General features: G+C 53.3%; 1 protein-coding gene across 1 annotated transcript; it reads left to right on the top strand.

The window, feature by feature from the left end:
* Positions 1-4,421: 4,421 nt before the first annotated feature.
* Positions 4,422-21,202, top strand: SLC8B1 (solute carrier family 8 member B1). Its single transcript, XM_075012902.1, has 15 exons — positions 4,422-4,810; positions 10,490-10,642; positions 11,140-11,192; positions 11,865-11,921; positions 12,998-13,104; positions 13,670-13,837; positions 13,991-14,098; positions 14,190-14,252; positions 14,648-14,778; positions 15,804-15,945; positions 16,760-16,881; positions 17,299-17,452; positions 18,433-18,513; positions 19,850-19,914; positions 20,410-21,202. Exons 1-15 carry the CDS (start codon positions 4,646-4,648, stop codon positions 20,605-20,607), a joined length of 1,767 nt encoding a protein of 588 aa, XP_074869003.1. The 5' UTR covers positions 4,422-4,645; the 3' UTR covers positions 20,608-21,202.

The raw sequence follows: 21,202 nt of genomic DNA on the forward strand, positions 1-21,202 counted from the left end.
GAACAATCATCATCAGTTTTGATTCATAAGGGCTTCAGCATCAAAGTTGGGATCTTCCCAAAGGTCCTGCAAGGGTTTGTATTGTGTACTGGCGTCAGAGAATAGCACATGGTGGGTTAAGTGGGGCACTAGTGAGCATTTGACCAATTGGTGAAGGCCCAATGCCGTGGCTGTACAAAGGTGGGTGTGTCTCTTCAGGACCCCTGAGGTTAGCAGACCCAGCACTACGGGGGGAAGCTGGAAGAGCAGAACATGAGCTGAAGCTGGATGCATGTTGGGGAAGCCGGAAGAACAGAACGTGGGCGGAAGTTAGCTGCACGTTGGGGAAGCCCGAAGAACAGAGTGTGGGCTGAAGTTGGACACATTGGGAAGCCGGACGTGCAGAATGTGGCAGGAATGTGCTGCTGTCCTGGTTTCAGGTGGAAGTGGGCCTTTGGCTTCCTAGTGGGTAACAATCAAAGGGGCTGTGGCAATTGTTCATGCAATCAGGCATGGAGATCCCTGTGTACAGACCCATCCATGTAGCTCAGGTTAGGGGTGGCAGCAGAATTTGGGGGATGATCATTTCGCTTTTTACTGTGGGCAAAGAGCAGGCTGCCCTATTCTGCTGGATTCAGCAGGATGCAGTGAGGAGCTGCAGCACCCAAAGTTTATGCTGTATTTTATCAGGAGAAACTTCAATGGCCCCCAGACCTGCGAAAACCAGGGCATTGTGTGAAGGGCTGGAGAGAGATAGGGGAGAGGCTGGAATTAGTTTGGAATTACTGCAACCCTTCTCCCCTCTCTTGTTCAGCCAGGCTATCCTGCAGAGAAAGACTACCAGGGTAACGCATTCCTAGCCCCACCCTCTCATGTTCAGGGAGGCGCAGAAGCAGAGAGCCCTTAAAGCCAGGCAAAGCAGGTAAAGTGGAACTGCAGCCAGCTGTGGAGACCAGTAAACTGGAGAAAGGTGTCTGTAGCTCCAGGGCAGAATAGGGAGGTTGGCACCATGGGAGCCAGGGCTGACTCTCAGAAGGGCTCCATCGTCTTCAGAGCCATTGAGTTCATTGGCACAAACTGAGGTGTGCATTACAGAAGTGCTGCCAGTTGGCATTACCCCACCCACCTGCCTGACACCAGCACGTGGGACGAGTTTCTAGGCAGCTCTTTCTAGCCCACCTTTGACCCTTCAAACCTTCCTTTCTATTCGGGAATGGGGCTTTAGGTTCCCATCCAGGGAATGTGGGGGAAGGGGGGCTGCAGAAGCCCATTTGGGTAATGCAGAGGCCTGGGAACTGTAGCACCGAAGAAAGAGGGTCTCACTCAAGCACGTTGCACCCAGAGGGGTTCCTGAACACAACGTACAATCCCCAGCTTAGCTGCCCTTGCATATCTCTCTAATGGCGTATTAATCTAGAGCTATATGCTGAGTGCAATGGGTCCTGGCCAGGCACTGGGCCTCCTATGGGGAATTACAGCATAGGGGTGAAGACGGCCATGCACTATTCAGGGGATTTCAATCATGCTGAAGGTGAGGCACTCCAATATAACTGCCCTACCAGGGACTATGCTGGTGTTCTCCTAGCTGTCTGCTGTAATTGCAACAAAAGTCCAACCTGGTTGCAATGCAGTTAAAAGCCATAGTGTAGACATGGACTCCCCCAAGTTTGAGAGTCTTGAGGACTGGAATGCCACTTAATCTTAGCCACTTGGTGTTCAGTCATCTTGTAAGCAAGCCCTCCTGGCTCACTGGTAGGGGGTAGGTTTCTTTGCACAACTTCCCTGAAAGCAGAGCAGCAGTTTGCCCCTTGTAGTGCAATGAAGCAAGCCTGGGTTTTTATTTAACTTCCTTACAAACCAGTTTCAATGTGAGTCCTTTCTGAGCAGGTTCTGTCCATTGAAAGGTTTCATTAAAGTACAGGCTAGTATAACATGATAGGCCCAGTCGCACAAGGGCGTTAACTGCTCACAGGAGCTGTCTCATACACCATTTGCTAGCTTGGGACTGGAGCTGTTTGGGAATTTTTCAATTAAATGTTCTGACCTTGGCAAAATCAGTTTGTTGGAAATGAACATTCTGCAGGCAGAGGTCAGTTCTGAGAAATTTCTCCACTTGAAGAATGTCTGAAAAATAAAGAGCTGCAGAATCATTGGAATGTCCTGTTTCAACACTCTCTGTACGCAAGTTTTCTGATTTCCAGTTCAAAACAACGTTCAAAACTGTTTTCTTAAGCAAAATGGAAATGAAATGTAGCGTTTTTATACAAATAAAACAAAAAGGGCCAAAATAAAAAAGAACACATTTAGATTGCTGAACCAACCTGGGGTGGGGAGGGGGGATTCTCAGTCCATGGACTTTTTCAAAATTTGGGGATGAGGAAAATTTCCAAAGTCTCAAAAATTTAAACTCGCTGAAAAAGCCATTCCCTGACTCTCTCGGATCAGTATCAGAGGGGTAGCCATGTTAGTCTTTATCTGCAAAAACAATAAGAAGTCCTGCGGCACTTTATAGACTAACATATTTTTTTGGAACATAAGCTTTCGTGGACAAAGACCCGCTTTGTCAGATGCATTTAACTGAAAAAATAGTGCATAGTTCCAGCCCTGAGATAGCAAATGGCATAAGACACAGCTCCTGAGAGCAGTTAACGCACTCGTGGGACTGGGGCCTCCTGCTACACCAGCCTGTATTTTAATGAAACTTCACAGTGTACAGAACCATCGCAGAAAGACACATATTGAAACTCATTTGTAAGGAAGTTAAATAAAAACCCAGGCTTGCTTCATTGCACTGCAACGGACAAACCGCTGCTCTGCTTTCAGGGAAGTTGTGGAAAGAAACCTACCCCCTACCAGTGAGCCAGGAGGGCTTGCTTACAAGATGACTGAATGCCAAGTGGCTAAGATTAAGTGACATTCGAGCCTTCAAGACTCCCAAACTTGAGGGAGTTCATGTCTACACTATGGCTTTTAACTACATTGCAACCAGGATGGGCTTTTGTTGCAATTACAGCAGACAGCTAGGAGAACACCAGCACAGCCCCTGGCAGGGCAGTTATACTGGAGTGCCTCCCCGGTCTCCAATAGGAACATGACTGAAATCCCCTGAACGGTGCATGGTTGTCATCACCCCTGTGCTGTAATTCCCCATAGGAGGCCCTGCGCCTGGCCAGGAACCCACAGTGCTCAGCATATAGCTCTAGATTCATATGCCTTTAGAGAGATATCCAAGGGCAGCTAAGCTGAGGAGTGTGCGTTATGTTTAGGAACCCCTCTGGGTGCAACGTGCTTGAGTGAGACCCTCTTTCTTCAGTGCTACAGTTCCCAGGCCTCTGAGTTATCCAGGTGGGTTTCTGCAGCCCCCAACCCCCGTATTCCCTGGATGGGAACCTACAGCACAGTTCCCAAGATGCCTGTACCAAACAGAAAGGAAGATTCGATGGGTTCTCTCTGATCAGACTCCTCAGCTACTGTCTGTCGCTGGCTGCCGATCTGCGGCCATCAGCTCCCCACTTTGTGCCTCAATTTCCCCATGAAAAGGGGGGTGCTGGTGTTGCCGCAGGCTGAGCTGGCCCAGGTGAGCGTTTTAGAAGAGGAATAGGGGAGGTGTAAAGAGGAAAGTTCTTCACCTCAGGAGCCCCACTGGCCTGCAACTGCACTACTCCCCCGGAGTCTTTGAGTTGCTGTTCCCAGGACAGAGGCAGAGTGGTGGGGCTGGGGAAGAGGAGGCTGTCTCTTGGGCTATGTCTACCCTTGTATTCCTCTTTCAAAAGTGGAATGCAAATGAGGGAAACAAAAATGCAAATGAGACACTGATTTACATATTTTACACTTCATGGCCCTGGCTACACTAATCCCCGCCTAAACCAAGTAGGAAGAAGGGGCTTTTCACCTCCCAGGATCCTTTCCAAAGGCCCCTGTCGACAGAAGCACTTCCACAACCTGCGTGGCCGCCACTATGCTAATGAGGCACTGCCTCTTCACGGCAGCATCTTAATGAGCAGCTGCCGAAGAGGCTCATTAGCACCCCCCTTTCGAAAGACAGGGGCTAGTGTAGCCACGGGGCCATTTGCCTAATCTCCTTTCGGAAGAGAGTCTTTCCACAGAAAGGAAACACTGGAGACGGGTTCTTTCGAAACTGGACACGGGCTCTTTCGACACTGAACCCCGCGATCAAAAGAACCCTTCCGCCTGACACAAAAACAAGTCGCAGAGGAAAGAGGCCGCGGCGGCACCTCACCCCCCCGCCCCCCGCGGGGAGCCCAGTCCCCTCCGCGCGGGAGCGGGGCCGAGCCTGAGGGAAGTTTCCGGCGGGCCTGCAGGGGGCGGCCGGGTTGCGCTGCGGCCACGTCCCCGCCTTGGGCTGAGCCCGGGCGGGCGGGGCCCGGCGCCGCTCTCCCGCCTCCCCTCAGCGCGTCACCCGGCGGCGAGGGGCCCGGGGCTCCGCCCCTGCTTTGGCGGGAGCGTTTTCGCGACAACGTCCCCGGGTCGTGCCCGTCGCGGCCGAGGTCGGACCCGCCCCGGCCGGCGGCCGTAGAGCCCCGCCCCGCGCTACTTCGCTTCCCTCAACTGCCCCGCTGGCGACACTGCCCGGGGCCGCCGATGCGGGCGCAGCTGAGGGGCCGCAGCCCGAGGGAGCGGCCGTGACCGGGGACACGGCCTCGGCATGGCCGGGCGGGCCGCGGGCCGGAGGCGCTGCTGGGTCCTGGCCGCGCTTTGGACGCTGCGCTGCGGGGCGGCGGCTTCCAGCGCCCTGGCTAGAGCGCCGGCTGCGGGGCGGCGCGGGGCCGAGGGCGGCCGGTGCGCCCAGCCCTGGGGCCGGGCCGCGGATGTAAGTAGGAGCGCGGGGTGTCCGGAGGCAGAGGACGGCGGTGGGGCTGCTCCAGCTCCCCCACGCTGGGTCTGTGAAACCCGAGCTGCTCTGTCGGGTGCTGGGGTGGTCGGCGGGAGAGCAGCGCTGCGTGTGACGGAGCCGGGAGGGGCCCGCTGCCAGCGAGGACAGCAGCCGCAGTGAGGGGTGGGGGCTCGTGCCTGCGCCTCCCCAGAAGTTGCCGTGAAGGAGCCGGCGGGATACTGACTGGGCTGTGTGTGGGGGTCACCTCTGTACTAGCAGGTGCGGGAGAGGCAGCTGCCTCAGCCTGTGTTCGGTCAAAACAAACAAGCAGTCGTGTAGCCCTTTAAAGACGAACAAAATAATGTGTTGTGGGGATGAGCGTTGGTGGGACAGACTCGCTTCTTCAGATCATCACCTCTGTTCCAGGAAAGCTCATCACCTAATACATTTTTTTTTGTTTGTCTTTAAAAGTGCCACGTGTCTGCTTTTTTTTTTTTGGTATTAGCAAGAGAAGTGAGGTCAGTGTGTGTGGTTGTAAATAAGTGAGTGATGGGAGGGAAGGGAAGGATGAGCTGTGGGGGGGCCCTGTCCCCTCAGATCCCCAGGGACATGGAGGGCAGAAGTGGCTGCTTCTGCTCAAACCGTCATTAACATAAATACCTGTCCTTGATTTGTTCACAGGGGTTTGGGCACTTCCTGATGATTCACTGTGTTGATGTCACAGCCCGAGAGAAGTTGCATTTGCCGATTGGTTAGAGTGCCCTGTAATGCCATCAAATAGAGCATTAAAGAGAGGAAATGACTGAGGCAGGTTGCTGGGGAGCAATGTAGTTGCAGCACACTAATGTTCTAACCTCATTAGGCATCACTGACCTGCTCATAGGAATACATCTCCATGAAGTGCAGGATGATGCATTCTCCAGACTGGCTAGTCCTGGGGCAGATAGTGGTAGGCGCTGTATACCCAGCCACGACCTTGGCTGGATGTTTCTCTGCTGCTGGTGCCAGGCAAGCACTTGCAGTGGTTCACTGCTCCTGCATTTTTTAATGCTTGTTTGGCACACCAGGGACTTTTGCCCCAGTCTTTCCCTTGTAATTTTTGCCAGACATTTGCTCTGTAACCACCAGTAAGCAGAATTGATGGCTGTTTGTTCCTTACTGTGGATGGAAAGTGCAGGCAGGCTTACTGTTGAGAACATGATTTTTTCAAATGTGTTAAAGCCACCTGAGTACTTCGATTGTCTTGAAATGCTGGTTCATGTGGGATCCATGGTAGCATTAGGGATCCAAGTTTAAGTTTCTTTGAGGGCGGGACTCCCAAGATGCAGCTCACATTAACGAAATAAGTAAATCCCACAACAGCAACATTTTATGGCTCATATAGCTGTTTATACAGTTCAGACATTGTGGGAGGTGCTGTTACTCAGGTAGCTAGATACCGTGTGTATGCTGGAGAGGGGGCATGTGGCACTTGTGGGTGGCATACAGGAAAAAGTTGGGTATTGGCTGTAGATCTCAAAGATCTCTAATTCTGCTGTTTGGTCTGAGCCGTGCCTGCTATTGGACAGTACCAACCGCAACCCTCACGATTCTTCTTTTCCATGCTGTTATAAATAATGAGCAAATCCACAGAAACCAGCAAAGTAGTATCAGCACAAGCGGAGAACCAGGGTCCTGGAAGAAGTAATAAAAAGCAATTGCGAAGGCTGAGGTTACATGTGCCTTTGGAGAGTATGAAACATTGGTTTCTGTATCTGCAGGTTTCTAGAATACCCAGTGTGGTAATCTGAAGACAGTTCACATTGTAAGAAGATAGCAAGCAGAATGATGGGATTAAAGTTTCTTTTCTCAAACCAGGCCCAAAACAAATGATTTATGCCACTGGAAAGCACAGATTGAAGTCTAGCTTTCTGGATTCACAAGACCGCTGCACCTTTTTAAAGTTGTGCTGTTGTAGGAGAGCACACTGCAAACTCCTGTTCTTTCTTGCTGGCTGAACACCTACTTGGAAACCCATCTAGTGCTTTCCTGCTTATGCCTCCTGATATTTTTGAAGATTCCCCAGTAGAAACCATCCTCTGCTTAGCAAGAGCAAGCAAGATGTGTGTTCATCCTGACCGATTTGGAAAAGATGCCAGCAGCATGCACAGGCTTACTGGAATTCCTAAGGGATCCTAGAAGTGTGATCTCTTCTGACCATAGGCTGTCCCGTTTCTTTCACTTGCATCTAGCATTAGCTCAGGACTGACTGTAGCAGCATTCCCAGCTCAGCAGCTGAAGACAAATCAATGTAGTTCTTCCTTTGTGGTGGTGGGGACAAGGCAAGGTGGGCCACGTCTGCACTTTCTTTGGTCTTTGCCACTTTCCCCCTGCAATGAAACTTTCATACCCAAGACTAGGATTCTCACAGCTGTATAAAGTTGCAGAGAATGGTTTGCAATGGTAAAATGGGGGCTGCGGGGTTCAAAGCCCAGCAGGCTTGACCTTGCTGCAGTGTGGCTCAGTGGGTTGGGGCTGCAACATGGTAGATGGGTTCTGTTCCTTGCTCTGACCTGTTGTGTGAGGTCGGGAAAGTCACTTCTCCTCTCTGCTACTCAGGGCTTGTGTACATTGAAATGTTGCAGCTCTTGAGTGGCAACCTCAGTCCAGAAGGGAGGGGCTCACCAGTTGATATAGTTAACACACCTCCCTGACAGGCCATAGCTAGGTCAACAGAAAAATTCTCCTGCTGACCTCGTGCAGTTTACACTGAGGGAGTAACAACATCTTTCAATCACCAAGCAATGTACCTGGATTGCTTTCATTTTCTACACTACAGCTGTAATTTTCCTGTAAGGGTACAACCTTTGGGCTCTAGTGCTGGAGGTAGGGAAGAGAGAATTCTGTATTACCCTCTAACTGCAGCCGGTCAGTGCTGGTCCATTTGCTGTGGTGACTCACCTTTAGGCCTTCTGCCCCCTTTGGACTGGGTGGCTCTGCTTCAGCTCTCGCTTGTCAGGACTGCAGCAAGCCTCTTAATGCAAGGCTAAAAATAATCTGGCTACATCTGCCTGTGGGAATGCAGTGTGGCCAGGCAGCACTCAGCTGGGTGTTTCTGAGATGAGATCAAATCAGATGATTAACCATTGTATTGAAATGGTTAATAACAGGCTGTGAGGTTAACACCCTTTGTCAGCTTTATCTTTGTGCTGGAGTTCCTGGCTGGATGCAGGCTATGAACACAGCTTTGCCTGTCTACACCAAGGAGTTATTAAGCCAGCACATCTAGACAGCATTGTAGCACCAAGAAAGGCAGGTCACAGCCTCACAGAGTTCTGGCTTCCTAGTCACTGGGAGAGGGGTGTTGGATGCTCCAAGATAGGCAAAAATAGCCAGCAGGCCTTGTGCCTCTACTCTCCAGTGCTGTGGGAGGAGGGGGAGAACTGAAGAAATTCCATCACCCAGACATGGGTTTGGAAAAATTCTCTGCTCTAGAAATAGTTTGATGTAAGGAAACCTGACTGCCACTCATTTAGCCAGGGGCACCTGACAGATGTGGTTGCTTTCTCTGGACTAATGTGTGACCCACAACCAGTCATGGTGGGCTCTGCTACAGTGACTGTCTTGCTATTGCTTTTGTACAGCACCTAGCACACGGGTCTGCAACCTGCGACTTTGGAGCCACATGTGGCTTTAAGGGCTTCTTTGTGGCTCCCAATGGTATAATTGCAAAGTTAAAACAACAACAAAAAAAAACCCTTGATTATTTTTGATATCTCAGGGAATGTCTAAAAGCTGAACAATGAACAACAACTTGTATCTAAATAGCAATGATATCTCGAAATATTGGATAAACTCCCCTTCTAACATGTGAAGTGCATTGTGGGATGTGTGTGCACTGTTCTTAAAACAGGGATTACAAAAAGTATCGTTTGATATTTATTAAGGACTGTCTCATTCACATGCATTGCAGCTCTTGACTTACTGAGGTTCTTTTTCTGAATTAAAAAAAAAAAATGCTCCTCTTGTGGCTACTGACCCCTGATCAAGCAGAAGTAGGTCCAGGTCCCAGGTCTAGCACTGCTCCTAGCATTCCATTCATACAAACAGTGAGTCATAACAACCATCAGGGCTCAGGGTGCAACATTCAGAGGTCCCAGCAGTGATCCCCATGGCCACTGGAGCAGTCTGGCATGAGGACTTACACGTTTTGCCTTTTCTGTAGTCCGTAGCTAGACTGACCCAAAGTGGGGGAAAAAGGGGACCTTGGATTCTCTCTCTGATTTTGAGAGGTGCAGCTTCACAAGTGGCAGCAGCAGCAGCAAAGAGGGAGAAGTGGTTTTCCCCACATCCTCTGGCTAGCATTAGAGAAATGCTGAAGCTTTGTCTCAACAGCAGCAGACAGGCTTGTCACCTCTGAGGGAAGCAGTGTGGCTAGAGAACCGCAGGCCCCTGGTGCACAATGTAGCTGAGGCCCTCCCCAGATATCCAAGAGATGGGCACCTGGTTGCATTGTCAGTCACTGAGCTGCCCCCCCGATCTTGGGGAAGTCTTGCCTTGCTCATTGAGCATGTGTGCTGCTCAGCTCAGGGCATGCTTCGCACAATAAGTCTGTGCAGTAGCTAACACAGCTGGCTTCCCAGCTGCTTGGAGCCTCTGGTTATTACTGTAACAGGCAATAAGACCTAGTGCCTTGAGTGCATTTTTCAGTCCTAGAAATTAAAGCACTTTTAAAAAATGAAGCCACTATCAAAGTGTTTCCCAAATGGTGTTTCGTGGCAGGACCCGCGGACTTTCGCGAAGTCAAAATAAGGGTTATGCAAGAAAATTCCATTACAGTAGCTGACTCCTCTGCAGCTCCCTGCCCTGCTGCTGTGGAAATAGTAGAACTAAATTTAATTGGTTTAAGGGCTGGCAGGAGGGGGTCCGGCCATGAAACCAACTGAACTTAATTCCATTATTTCAGAAGCAGAAGGGCCAGGAGCCACAGAGAGCCCCCTCACTCACCCTGCTACCAGAGTGGCCGTACCCTTCCAATAGGCATGGCTTGGTTCACCCCCACCACTGCAACACCTGCCTGCCAGCCTTCGTGCTGCTGGGTGCACATGGCCTCCAGGACTAGGATACCCAGGCAGCGCCATAGATGGGTTAGCCCCGGGTACCAGTTTGGGGCTGAGATGGCTTTGAAGGGTGAGAGGTTAAGCCTGGGGTGGAGGGGGTAAATCTTGGGGTTAGAGGGGCAGATTTGGGGGCTGTGGTGGGTAAAGCCTGAAAGCGGGGTGGATTGGGAGTTGAGGGGGATAGAGCCCAGGAAAGGTGTTCTGTAAAATTCTTTCAAGTTTAAAAGGTTACCGTGGCCAGATAGACTTGGGAAACACTGTACCATTATCCCTATTGTGCAGGTGGGTAAGCACAGAGCAGGGCAGTGAGATCACACAGCACGTTAGTTTCAGAACCAGGAATAGAGCCCACATTTCCAGAAGTATGAGCCAGTGCTGCGCTAGGCCATACACTGCCTCCTAAAGAGCGTAATGATACAGGGCCACTAAAGTTGTGCTGCAGCCATTAGCTGACCAGCTCAGAGCGCACAGGCAGCCAGCCAGCCAGCCGGCTTTCCAGAGGAAGCCTCAGCTGCAGCCTGGCTTTCAAGGATGTGTTGCTCAGAGCTCAGCTCATGACTCCTCCTCTGTTGTTTAGTGCTGGGAAGTGTGGACCCAGAACAGTTCCGAGTGGTGCTGCTTCATCCAGACCAACCAGGACTGCCGCATGGACAGCGGCTTCCTCAACTACCTCAGTGGAGTCTTCTGTGTCTTCCCCTCCATGCTGCTGCCACTGGCGGTGACCTTATATGTAAGAATTGCTATGCAGGGGCTTTGTGAAGGGAGAAAGTGCCTCACCCTGGCAAGGAGGTGGTGAGTGTTAGACACAGGGCAGCACGAGCCCTAGTGGGGACCCGCCTGTGTGCAGCACAAACAGTCACTCTTATTTTTCCATGCACGGGTGGAATACATTTTATGTGCACCAAGACACTGTGGATGTGTACCACAGATAAACACAATGCCAGCTGTGGGGACACAGCTGATCAGCTGGGCTGCACCTCAGTCTCTCCTGGGTGGCTGCCCAAGTGCTCAGCTTACAAGGAATGCTGGGACAGCCTGGGGGTGGTGTGGGGGAACATGGAATTTTGTGGGAGGGGCTGGGCACAACTAAGTGCCACGCATTAGCATCTTGTCCTTCCTGCCCCACTTTCTCCTACTGCTGTTTTGGGGGAAGGACCCAGAAGTCCCTGTGTCTTACCCTTGTCCCTCTGTCCTGCCCTTGGCTAATTTGCTCTTGGCTTATTGCAGGGCCTGTGGCTGCTGTATCTGTTTCTCACCCTCGCAGTGACAGCGGAGAAGTTGTGAGTAGCTGCTCTGACCTGTTCCATCCCTCAGATGGAGGAAGTGTGGTGGGCAGAGAATGGCCCAGGCCTCTCACATTCAGGACAGCTGCATTTTCCTCTGTCTAGCAAAGGTTAAGGCATGACCAGGGCTAGAAACTGACACGATCTGATGACCAGCAAGATGGTTATGCCGCCTATAAACCTGTCCTGAATGTGAAAGCATATGAGCTGCCTCAACGCCCCAAGCACAGCCCTATCTGGGGTAGACCTGAGAAAGGGACTTCAGAGCCAGGCTCTGGTGGCAGCACCTGCCTCCTGCTCTGTCACCTGGGGAGAAGTGGGCTCTTAATCTAAGATGTCGCAAACTAGGTGAGGTCGATGGCTCTGGTTCATCCTCATGGCTGTTGGTTTGCACTGTAAAAGCAGCAGGCAGCAAGATAAGATGCCAGACAGCTCTACGGGAGTGCTGCAGAGCTGGGTGTGGAGAGAGGATAGCACAGGTGGAGCAGGGGAAGACAATGCAGTGGGGAGCAGCAATGTTTCACAGCATCTTATCTACACCTCACTGACTGCAGCCCCTGCATGCCACGAGTGTTGGCATTCACTTGCTGATGAGCATAGATGGGATTGTTCTCACCCTGGCTCCAGGAATTGTAACTCATTCTATGTTCTTTTGTCTTCTCTCTCCAGCTTTTGCCCCAATTTATCTGCCATCTCCACCAATCTGAGACTGGCTCACAACGTAGCAGTATCCTTCCACTCGCCCCTTGCTGGGGCTGGGGCTGGGGTGGCTGGGAGAACTGCCAGCAGAGAGATCAGAGAGAGGGGAAGCAAGCAGGGCTGCTTTCAAATGCAGAGCAGTATCATGAAAGTAGGGGAAGTCCTGAGGATGTGAGCGGGCTGGGACCATGCTAAAAATGGCAGGTGTCAGGAGATCAACGCTAAACCCACGGATGTTAACGCAAAGCCAGTTAGAACAGGACCTCCCTTTCAGAGCCAGGCAGGTCCTATCCTACCGCCACACCTACCAGCCAGCAGCTGGTGTGTAAGGGTGAGTGGGGGAGAAGGGTAAGGAAAAAGGGTGGGCTCCAGTGAGTCCAGGTGCTGTGAAGTCCTTGTTGGTGTTCACTGTCCTTTACAAAGAGCACAGAGAACTGGGCCTGGGCAGAGAATTTGCAAAAAGCCTCTGTACTGGTTTTCTGACTCTGGCTCTGCTCCCTTTGCAGCCACAGGAGTTAGCCCAAGGACTGATAGCAGAGCTAGGCTGTTACTTTCTCCTGCACTATTGTAAGGCTCAGAGCATGGTAACGGTGTCCCTCTCCAGTCCCCTGCAGTAGTGTTTCAACTTCCAGCCAGAGCTGTGGTTTCTAAAGGACGGTCACAGCCTTATCCCCATTTTACAGTAGGGGTAACTGAGGCAGAGAGAGTCCCCAGCAGGCTAGCACCAGCATTGGGAATGCAACTGGATCTGCTGTGCACTGAGCAGTGGTGACAGCTTCTGCAGTCCCCATGGCAAGGTAGGAATGGGGCCTGGCTTCACCTTGCAAAACAGGTGGGGTCAAGCAGTTAGCTCTCAGTGCCACCCAGACTGTGCCTTCCCCGCTCTCTCCACCATTGGCAGGAGTGCATGCACTGAACCAGACTGCTTCCTGGCTGTGCTCCCCGCTGGGAATTCCTCAGGGCCTAGATGGCTGGCACAGGTCATGGAGCTGTCTTCTCAGTGGGGTTCCCTGCCAGCCCTGGACTAGTTTGTGTGCACACAAGGGAGAGAACTAGACTGGAAGTGGTGCAGCATCAGCCTTTCCTTGACAAGCTCCTTTCCATGGCGTCACCTTCCTGGCCTTTGGGAACGGGGCTCCAGATGTCTTCAGTGCTGTGGTGGCGTTCTCTGACCCCCGGACTGCCGGGCTGGCGATCGGCGCTCTCTTTGGTATGGAGCAGGCCCCCTCCCCCACCATGCTCACACTTCTCTCCAAGGACCCCTCACACACTCAGCTGCAGCCAGCCAGTTCTTCTCCAAGCACCTCTTCTCCCTCACAGCCCCAGCTTAGCTTCTTCCTGGGTTTTTCCCTTGTGCTGTTCCAGAGATGCCAACTTCTCAGTACCATCCCTGTGCGTGGCCCCTGACTAAGCAACTCCCTCCCCCAGCAGCTCTGCAGGGACTTGGCCATACTCTGGGCATGTGTCTTCACTGTTGGCCTTCCAGCCCCGCTATCCATAGCCAGGGTGACCTCAAAGACTCTTGTTGGTGCAGATATGGCTTGCAGGAGTTGCTGTCGATTCATGGTGTCTGTCAGTTCCTGGCTCCAATTTGTGGGATCTCTCTGGGCAGCAGGAACATGGTGGTGACTTTGTAACCCAGTCCCTCTGCCCTGGGCCATCTTCGAGCCTGGCTAGTGCAGCAGGAGGCAGCCAGCAACTGAGCACCTAGGACCGCAGCAGAGTCTCTGGCCAGCAGCCGAGTGTTGTTGACTTGGCCCTGTTTGTGTTCACAGGTGCAGGCGTGTTCGTGACCACAGTGGTGGCTGGCGGGATTGCTCTGCTCAAGCCCTTCACGGTAGCCTCCCGGCCATTCCTCAGGGATGCCATTTTCTACATGGTGGCCGTATTCCTGACGTTTGCAATGCTGTATTTCAGGAGGATCACACTGGCAGGGGCTCTGAGTAAGTCCCCAGCCTGCAGCAAGCAGCTCTGGCAGGGCAGAGAGCCAGTGGCCATAAACACCCCTCAGGAGAGCTGCTGCTGAGCGTAAGGGGGTGGAGTAAAACAGGGTCTTAAAAGTAAAACCCATTCCCCTGCTCTTGTCTTCTGGCCAGGCTATCTTGGGCTGTATGTCTTCTACGTTCTCACAGTCGTGATCTGCACCTGGATCCACAGGAGACAGCGTGGTGAAGGGTTGTCCCCGGCCGGCTCCGGCCAGCCAGGTAAGGGAGCTGCCAGGCCCTTTGGGCCCGAGGAACAGCTCACTCTAGAGAGCCTTCATCATGCCCATCTGCCCCTTCTTGTCTCTTCCAGAGCAGGTGTCTGACCCAGAAGATGAGGATTCCCCCTCCTTGAGCATTCACAGTGGGGAGTACGGTAGGTCTTCTCCTGGCTAGCTGCATTTTCTGCCTCTATAGGCACGAGCAGGCTGGGGGGCTGTGAGCGCGTGTGACTTCAGCTGCTCCCCAAGCAGCCGCGCTGGCACTTGATCAGTGGAGAGCCTGGGGCTCTGTGAATAGGGAGAAAGGATTTTACGTGTGTGTCAATCCAGAGCTGAGCTGAAGAACAGGCACTTAACCTGCAGGAGGCTGAGGGTGCGCAGCTCCCATTGACAAACCTTGGGCAGACGAGACTACCAGAGGAGCTGGGGGGGTCCCACACCTAGGTATGAAATAGGGAGTAGCTCCAGCGCAGGACAGAAATATGGGGTGACCCAACTGGTTCCTGGAGACTGAAGCTAAAGGAATTCTGCCTTGGCACCTGTCTTGCAGAGGAGGAATACCGGCCCCTGCTCCCCTCTGAGGAGGGCACGCTACAGATCCTGACCAAGTCCCTGAACCCGCTGGATCGCAGGAAGTGGAGGAGGAAATCCTGCTACTGGAGATTCCTCAAGGTTTTCAAGGTGCCTTGGTCAGAACTGCCTGGTGGTGCTGTAGCACGGCGAGGGGCACCTGGGGCTGGGCTCGGGGTGCAGTCTGACATGGGACACCCAGGAAGCAGAACCTCCTGGCTGACGACATGGGCAGCTCCCCATCTAATCTGTTCTGTGCAGAATAAGCTGTGTGTGCACTGAGGCATACATGGATGTGCCACCAGTAGAAACACATGCTGCCAGCTTTGGGGACTGGGGGTGCTCTGCTAATCATCTGGCTGGCATTTGAATCTGTTCTGGGTAGCTGCCCAAGCATTCAGCTTACAGGGATCTCTCCTCCCCTCTTGTTCTGCCAGGCCCATCCAGGTGCAAGTAGAGAATCATTCTAGTCTTCCTTCAGCACAAGGAGGGGGACTAGCATCTTGAAGGGTGGAAGCTGGAGTAACCTGTCTGAGCTCTCAGCTAGGCTGCAGCCCCTGAGCTCCTGGACACAAGCAGTGGGTTGCTGGTCCAGCAGACAAGTCTCTTGGAGCTGGCCTGGATGAGAACCGGGGATAGAAGTGAAAGGGCCCAGGCTCCCATCACACCACCGATCTCTCTGGGGGCAGAGGCCTTACCACACATCCACCTGCAAAGTGGCTGAGCTGTTCCAAAGCAGCCCAGCTGGGTCCTGCAGGAGCAGGGCTGAGCTCTTTGCTTAGCTGAGAGACACTCCAGACAGGGATGGCCAAGTGAAAAGTCACAGCCCAGAGATGCGCGCTTGGGTAGCTGCCTGTGTAAATGGCCTGTTTTCACAAAGGGAATCCCCCTCGAACAGGGCAGGGATCTGCCTTTGAAAATATCAGCCAGTGTATCCTCTGCAGGGATTGTAGGGCTGCTGGGGCCCCATGAGAGGTTGTCCCATGAATCTCTGGCTTCAGAGGCAGTCAGGCTAAGCAAGGCTGGGATCCACATGGAGAAGGGTGGGGTCCATGCAGGGTCCCTGCTGCTCTCTCCAGCCTACCTGCAAGCTCAGCCCTGCGTCAGCTGCCTCCTGGTGGGCTGTCCCTTCCCAGATGCCAGTGGAGTTCGTGATGCTGCTCACAGTGCCTGTGGTGGATCCAGACCAGGAGGACCAGAACTGGAAGAGACCTCTCAACTGTCTGCACCTCATCACCAGCCCCTTGGTCTGCATCCTCACGCTGAAATCTGGAGCCTGTAAGAACCTTGGCACTTCCAGCCGGACGCCCCTGACAGAGCCTCTGTAGGTGGTGCAGCTCGCCTGGCTTTGCAGCTGGAATTGAAGGGAGCAAGCGCAGCAGCTGCATGGCAGGTCCAGGGCTGAGGCTGCTGGAGCAAGCGTGCAGGAAGTCTAGGCAGTCGCAGATGGCTGGGCTCCCTCTCCTGCCATGGGGAGCGGTGGGCAGGAGGGAGATGGGTAGGGTCAGCTCCAAGGCCTCGGGAGTCCCAGCCTCTGCCAGGTTGAGTGACCTCAGGCTCTGTTGTGAGCTACAGGAAAGCAGAGGCTGTGTTTGGTCTGCGGGGCAGGGGAGAGCAAGAGCAGGAGTCTGTTCTACCCCAGGCAGTCACCCCTCCAGTACGGTAGTGGACTGTTTCCCACCCCCCGAGCGAGGTGGCTGCAGTTCAGGGCCGGGGAAGCCCTCAGCTGCTGTAGTGCTGGCATGCTGGGCTTTGTTGCGGCTGCTCGGACCACGGCTGCAGTGGGGGCAGAGGGTGGTGGGAAGGGTGGGGAGAGAACAGAGTGCACTGGGCTTGGGCCCTCCTCCCCAGCAGAATTGTCCCTAGGGCCCAAAACGAGCTCTTAGGCTAATGTCACTAGTACTGAGGATCCAGATCAAGTTGGTTTAGGTGCTTGGAGCCCAGGGGCTGCCCCTTTGTGAGCACCTTGAGGACTGAGATCCTGGTCTCCTGCCTGGGTTCGCAGTAGGCCCCTGCCGTGGTCTCTGGTGGGCAGGGGGATGCTCTCCTTGTCCACTGATCCCTACCATGGTTTTCTCTCCCTCCCATTCAGATGGGCTATATAAAATCCAGGGGGTCTTCCCAGTCTGGGGCCTGGCAATCCTGATTGGTGCTTTCGTGGCCACTCTCGTCTTCTACACTACAAAGAATGAGGAGCCGCCTAAGTATCACTGTGTAAGGACCCCTGGCCTTCAGCACCATGTCTGCAAGAGCCCTCCCCAGCCTGGCTCTGCAGCTGGGGGGGACCACCCATCCACTCCTCCCCTCCCTTCAGCTGTATGGGCACAGGAGCCCTGTGCCTCTGCTCTGGGCTGCAGGGATCCCCCCTGTACTGCTCTTCCCCCAGCCTATGGCTGGGAAGAGCTGCATGCCAGGGGCCTGGCTCGTGTTCCAGCTGCCTGTGAAGAGAGGCAGACTGGGCTCTACATCCCAGCCTGGCTACCTGCAGGGTGATGCGAGCTGGTGAATTACCCAGAGGGAGGGAGGGAGGGAGGGGACCTGGCTAGTCCCCAGGGCTGGCGTGAGAAGGCCATGACGGAGCTGCCCGGCGGTACTGCTCTCACACAGCAGTCCTGCTCTCTCTCCTGGCAGGTGTTCTCCTTCCTGGGTTTCATGGCCAGTGCCCTGTGGATTAATGCTGTTGCCACAGAGGTGGTCAACATCCTGCGGACTTTGGGTGTGGTCTTCCATCTGAGCAACACCGTGCTGGGCCTGACGCTGCTGGCCTGGGGGAACAGCATTGGCGGTGAGCAGCTCCACACCCAGCACTGCAGGGAATTTCCCAGTGCAGACTGGCTGGTCCTGGCCAGGATTTGCTGGCACTGAAACCAGAGGCAGGCCAAGCAGTAGGGTTTTTGGTCTGGATCTGACACAGTCAGCTGTGGACAAAGCATGGAGCCGCAACATGGGCTGCTGCTGTGGCTGGAGATCACACCCTTCTCTGTTCTCCAGCAGGAGGGGCTAGAGCCAGCCCCATGTTCATGCCTGCCAGTGGCAGTGTGGCGTCCATTGCCACCATTACACTGAGAGCAGCTGCTGGCACACAGCTGTTGCTCAGGTAAGGGTAAGTCTCCCTCAGCTACAGTGCTGTACCCCACCCCAACCAGGCTCCAGCTTGGGGAGAAGGGGAGTCACAACTGAGGTTTGCTTCTGCCCTTTCCATCTTTTCTGGCCATACCTGCAGCATGTGGCCGATTCCCCGTAGTGCTGCAGGGCCTGAAGGCTGCTGTGCAGCGGCAGATCCAGGACTTCATCACTGTGTTGAGCTCACTGCTCTCGCTGGCTGTGGCTATGGGGTGACATTTCCAGCAGGAGGTTACGAGCAGAGAAGCAGCTTCCAGTACTACAGGACACTTAGGGGGTGGAAGCCCGTGTCCTCTACTTGTCGCCACAGAGACGCCAGGGCTCCAGTCCCAACAGGCTGCATCAACTCATGCATGAGAGTTAGGATTTGCTGCTGCAGCCTGCATCAAAACCTGGAGGCTTTGCTAATGCACGTTTGGCTACTCAACCACCTCCGTACAGTGTAGCTGGGACTACATGGCTGAGGTGAGGCCATTCCTTAAACCCCAAAGCCTCCATATTCCTCCCCCCACCCCCCAGGACACCTCAAAAGAAACCCACCTCCAGAGAATGCACCTTTCTCATGCCACGTCTCAGGAGCCTAGAGGTAGCCCTCTGCAACATTGATGCAAGCAGACAATGGCTTTGTTCTTCCCTTTGCAGACACTTTCTCGGACCTCGCCATGGCGCGTCACGGCTACCCCCGCATGGCCTTCTCCGCTTGCTTTGGGGGCATCATCTTCAGTATCCTTCCAAACCTCATCTCCTTTGGGCAACTGCTAACTCAGACAGCACAGACTAATGGGTAGAGCTCTGACTGGAACTCAGCTTCTGTTCCCAGCCGAGCCCCAGACCTGCCGGTGACTGGGGAGTTTTCCACGTCTATTTCCCCAAATCTGTAAAAGGGGGCTGACAAGCCTGAGGCCCATTTGCAAAGTGCCGAGAGGCGATGAAATCTAGGGGTAATGTTAAATTGGTGCCCAGGGATTTTCCTTTGCACAACAGCTTAAACTCCATTTCTTTCCCAGGTAGCTGTGTACTGCAGGCCCCGTAGCTCTGCCTGGGGACACGTCTGGATGTCTTGTCCAGGTTTCCCTACAGAAGGTTGGGTTGTGGGGAGGGCTGCTGTATGCAGGAGTGAATTCTGGCTTTAGTAAGGAGTCTGGGGGGGATGTGTGATTGGGGCATTGTAGCAAGGCTGAGGAAACTTGCACTGGCTCCGTCAGGGTTTGCATGGACTTGGCTTTGATTTTTAGTGCAACACTGCACAGTCCATCCCAGTGTAGCCACAAACTGCAATAAGTCACAGACTACATCAGACTTCATTCACCCTCACCCAGGCAGGAAGGCATCAGTGACTACACTGCATAGGAGAAAACAGGGACACAGCAACTGTCACTTAGCCCAATACATCGGGTAAGTTAGTGCCAGGGTAGGATTAGACCCAAGGAGGCCTTGGCACCAGCCCGCCTGCGCTTCTCCAAGCTACATTGAAAGAAGCACGTTCATTGCTTGCTTTTGGTTGTAGCCTTCCAGGAGGCAGTCCACTCTGCGATCAGGGATTGGGGCTAGGAAAGGAAAAATCCAAGCTGAGGGCCAGTTTATCCAGGGGAGGAATTCGGGCCCCTCAAGAGGAGCCATCCTGACCCTGCATGAAAGGTGTTTTTTTTTTACCCTCCTGCTCAGTTCATCTCAAGCAACTGTAGGGTCCCCATCATGGTAGCAGCAGAGAGCTGGGGTGCAGCCAGGTCTCCAACCCATATGCAGGCCCTGAACCTGGGGGAAACAAGTGGCAGCTGTTTGTTCCTTTCCTTTTTTGCCGGTTACAAAGAGCCAATTCATAACTCACTCCAATCCAGCGCTTTTTTCATCACCAGAGAGCAAAACTGGACAAGTATCCACACTACTAGTCTGTCATTGCAAAAACAATGAGAAATCCTGGGGCACCTTATAGATTAACATATATTGGAGCATGAGCTTTGGTGGGCAAAGACCCACTTCGTCAGCTGCGTCTTGGGTATGCCATCTAGGGGCTGGTTCCATTTTCTGTAGGGTTTTTCTTTCCTGAGCCTGGCCGCAGATATGCTGGTGGGAGTTGGACTGGGCTGTTTGCTGCAGATGACAAGCAGCCAGCTCCTGGTAAAGGTACGGCTGTCCCTTGCTGGCCTTGCGTGCTCTGAGAAGTGGGTTTGTCTTGTTTTTACTCACCTGCTATGGGAAGGTTTACACAATGTATCGGTTGAACAACCAATGCCTGTCCATGTTACAGCTTCATTACTGTGCAGATGAGTGGGGGACGTTGAGTAACCCCATATCCATTTGCTAGAGGAAAACAGCCTTCCACAGTGGAAGCTGTGGGTGAAGACACAGCTGAAAGAGGAGGGAGAGCCCACTCCCACTTTTGAGTCAGGGAGAGCGATGGGCCCTGCACTGGAGACCAGGATTATCCTGGCCCTTTTAAGATATTTCAGGAACCCCAGTTCTTGGAGTCTGCCATGAAGGCAATGGGCAGGTACCTCCTTGCTGTACACGATTAAGTAGTGCTATATAAACTGCCAGCACCAACACACTGTATTGCTCTACTGGCACCTGAAGGAGCCATGTGGCATGAAGGATTAATTCTGGCCTTTCCTTTCTCAGCTAGAGCTGGATGGCCTCCTGGTCTGGATTCTGGCTGGAGCACTGGGGCTGAGCTTGGTGTTTTCCTTCATAGCAGTACCAGCTCAGTGCTTCCAGCTGGGCAGGGGCTATGGGGTCTGCCTTCTGCTCTACTATCTGGTCTTCCTCACCGTAGCTTTGCTGACTGAGTTCAAGGTGATCCGGTTCAGAGCCTTTTGATGGCATCGCCACCAGATGACAGCTTGCCTCTTGGAACCACTTGTGTATGTTGCAAGAATGGTAGGAGCACGTTGAAGAGCGTGCAAGGCTTGGACCAAGCTTCTGATGGTGAAGGGGCAAGAGCTGGTGGTTGGGTAGCCAGATGCAGGCAGGCAACTGGCATGAGTCTTTCCATATTCACTGGCTGGGCCAGTTCTATTCCCAGTGAATCACTGAAGGACATACCACCGGCAGGTGGAAGAGATTGCGCTGACTTTCTTGTAAGCACAATGTTCACGTCTTTAAGCTGAAAGTATGAGGACAATTGGAACGTCTCGCTGTGATGGGGCTTTGGGTCCTGTGCACGAAGGGGCCGGTGACACTTCTGCCCCAGGAAAGGAAGCTGGTGCTGCAAGAGTTGAAGCTTCATTGCCTCTCATCTTATACATCCTCCAGCAAGAGGCTACCCAGAGTTCAAGCCGAGGCTGCTGGGACACCATTCCTGGGGTTCCACGGGCAGCATTAACTGTCTCAGTTGATTTCTTTTTAAGGAAAGAAATGATTTTGCTTTAAACTAGGATCTGGGTTTTTTAAATTAAACAAAGATTGGTTTTAA

Source organism: Carettochelys insculpta, chromosome 18 (assembly GCF_033958435.1).
Source record: "Carettochelys insculpta isolate YL-2023 chromosome 18, ASM3395843v1, whole genome shotgun sequence".
Taxonomy (NCBI): Eukaryota; Metazoa; Chordata; order Testudines; family Carettochelyidae; genus Carettochelys; species Carettochelys insculpta.

What these genes read in the sequence shown, in the direction of transcription:
- SLC8B1 (XM_075012902.1), top strand. Translation starts at nt 4,646, where the DNA reads ATGGCCGGGCGGGCCGCGGGCCGGAGGCGCTGCTGGGTCCTGGCCGCG. An exon ending in CATTCACAGTGGGGAGTACG is followed by an intron (nt 14,253 to 14,647) that starts GTAGGTCTTCTC and finishes CCTGTCTTGCAG; the next exon opens with AGGAGGAATACCGGCCCCTG. An exon ending in CACGCTGAAATCTGGAGCCT is followed by an intron (nt 15,946 to 16,759) that starts GTAAGAACCTTG and finishes CCTCCCATTCAG; the next exon opens with ATGGGCTATATAAAATCCAG.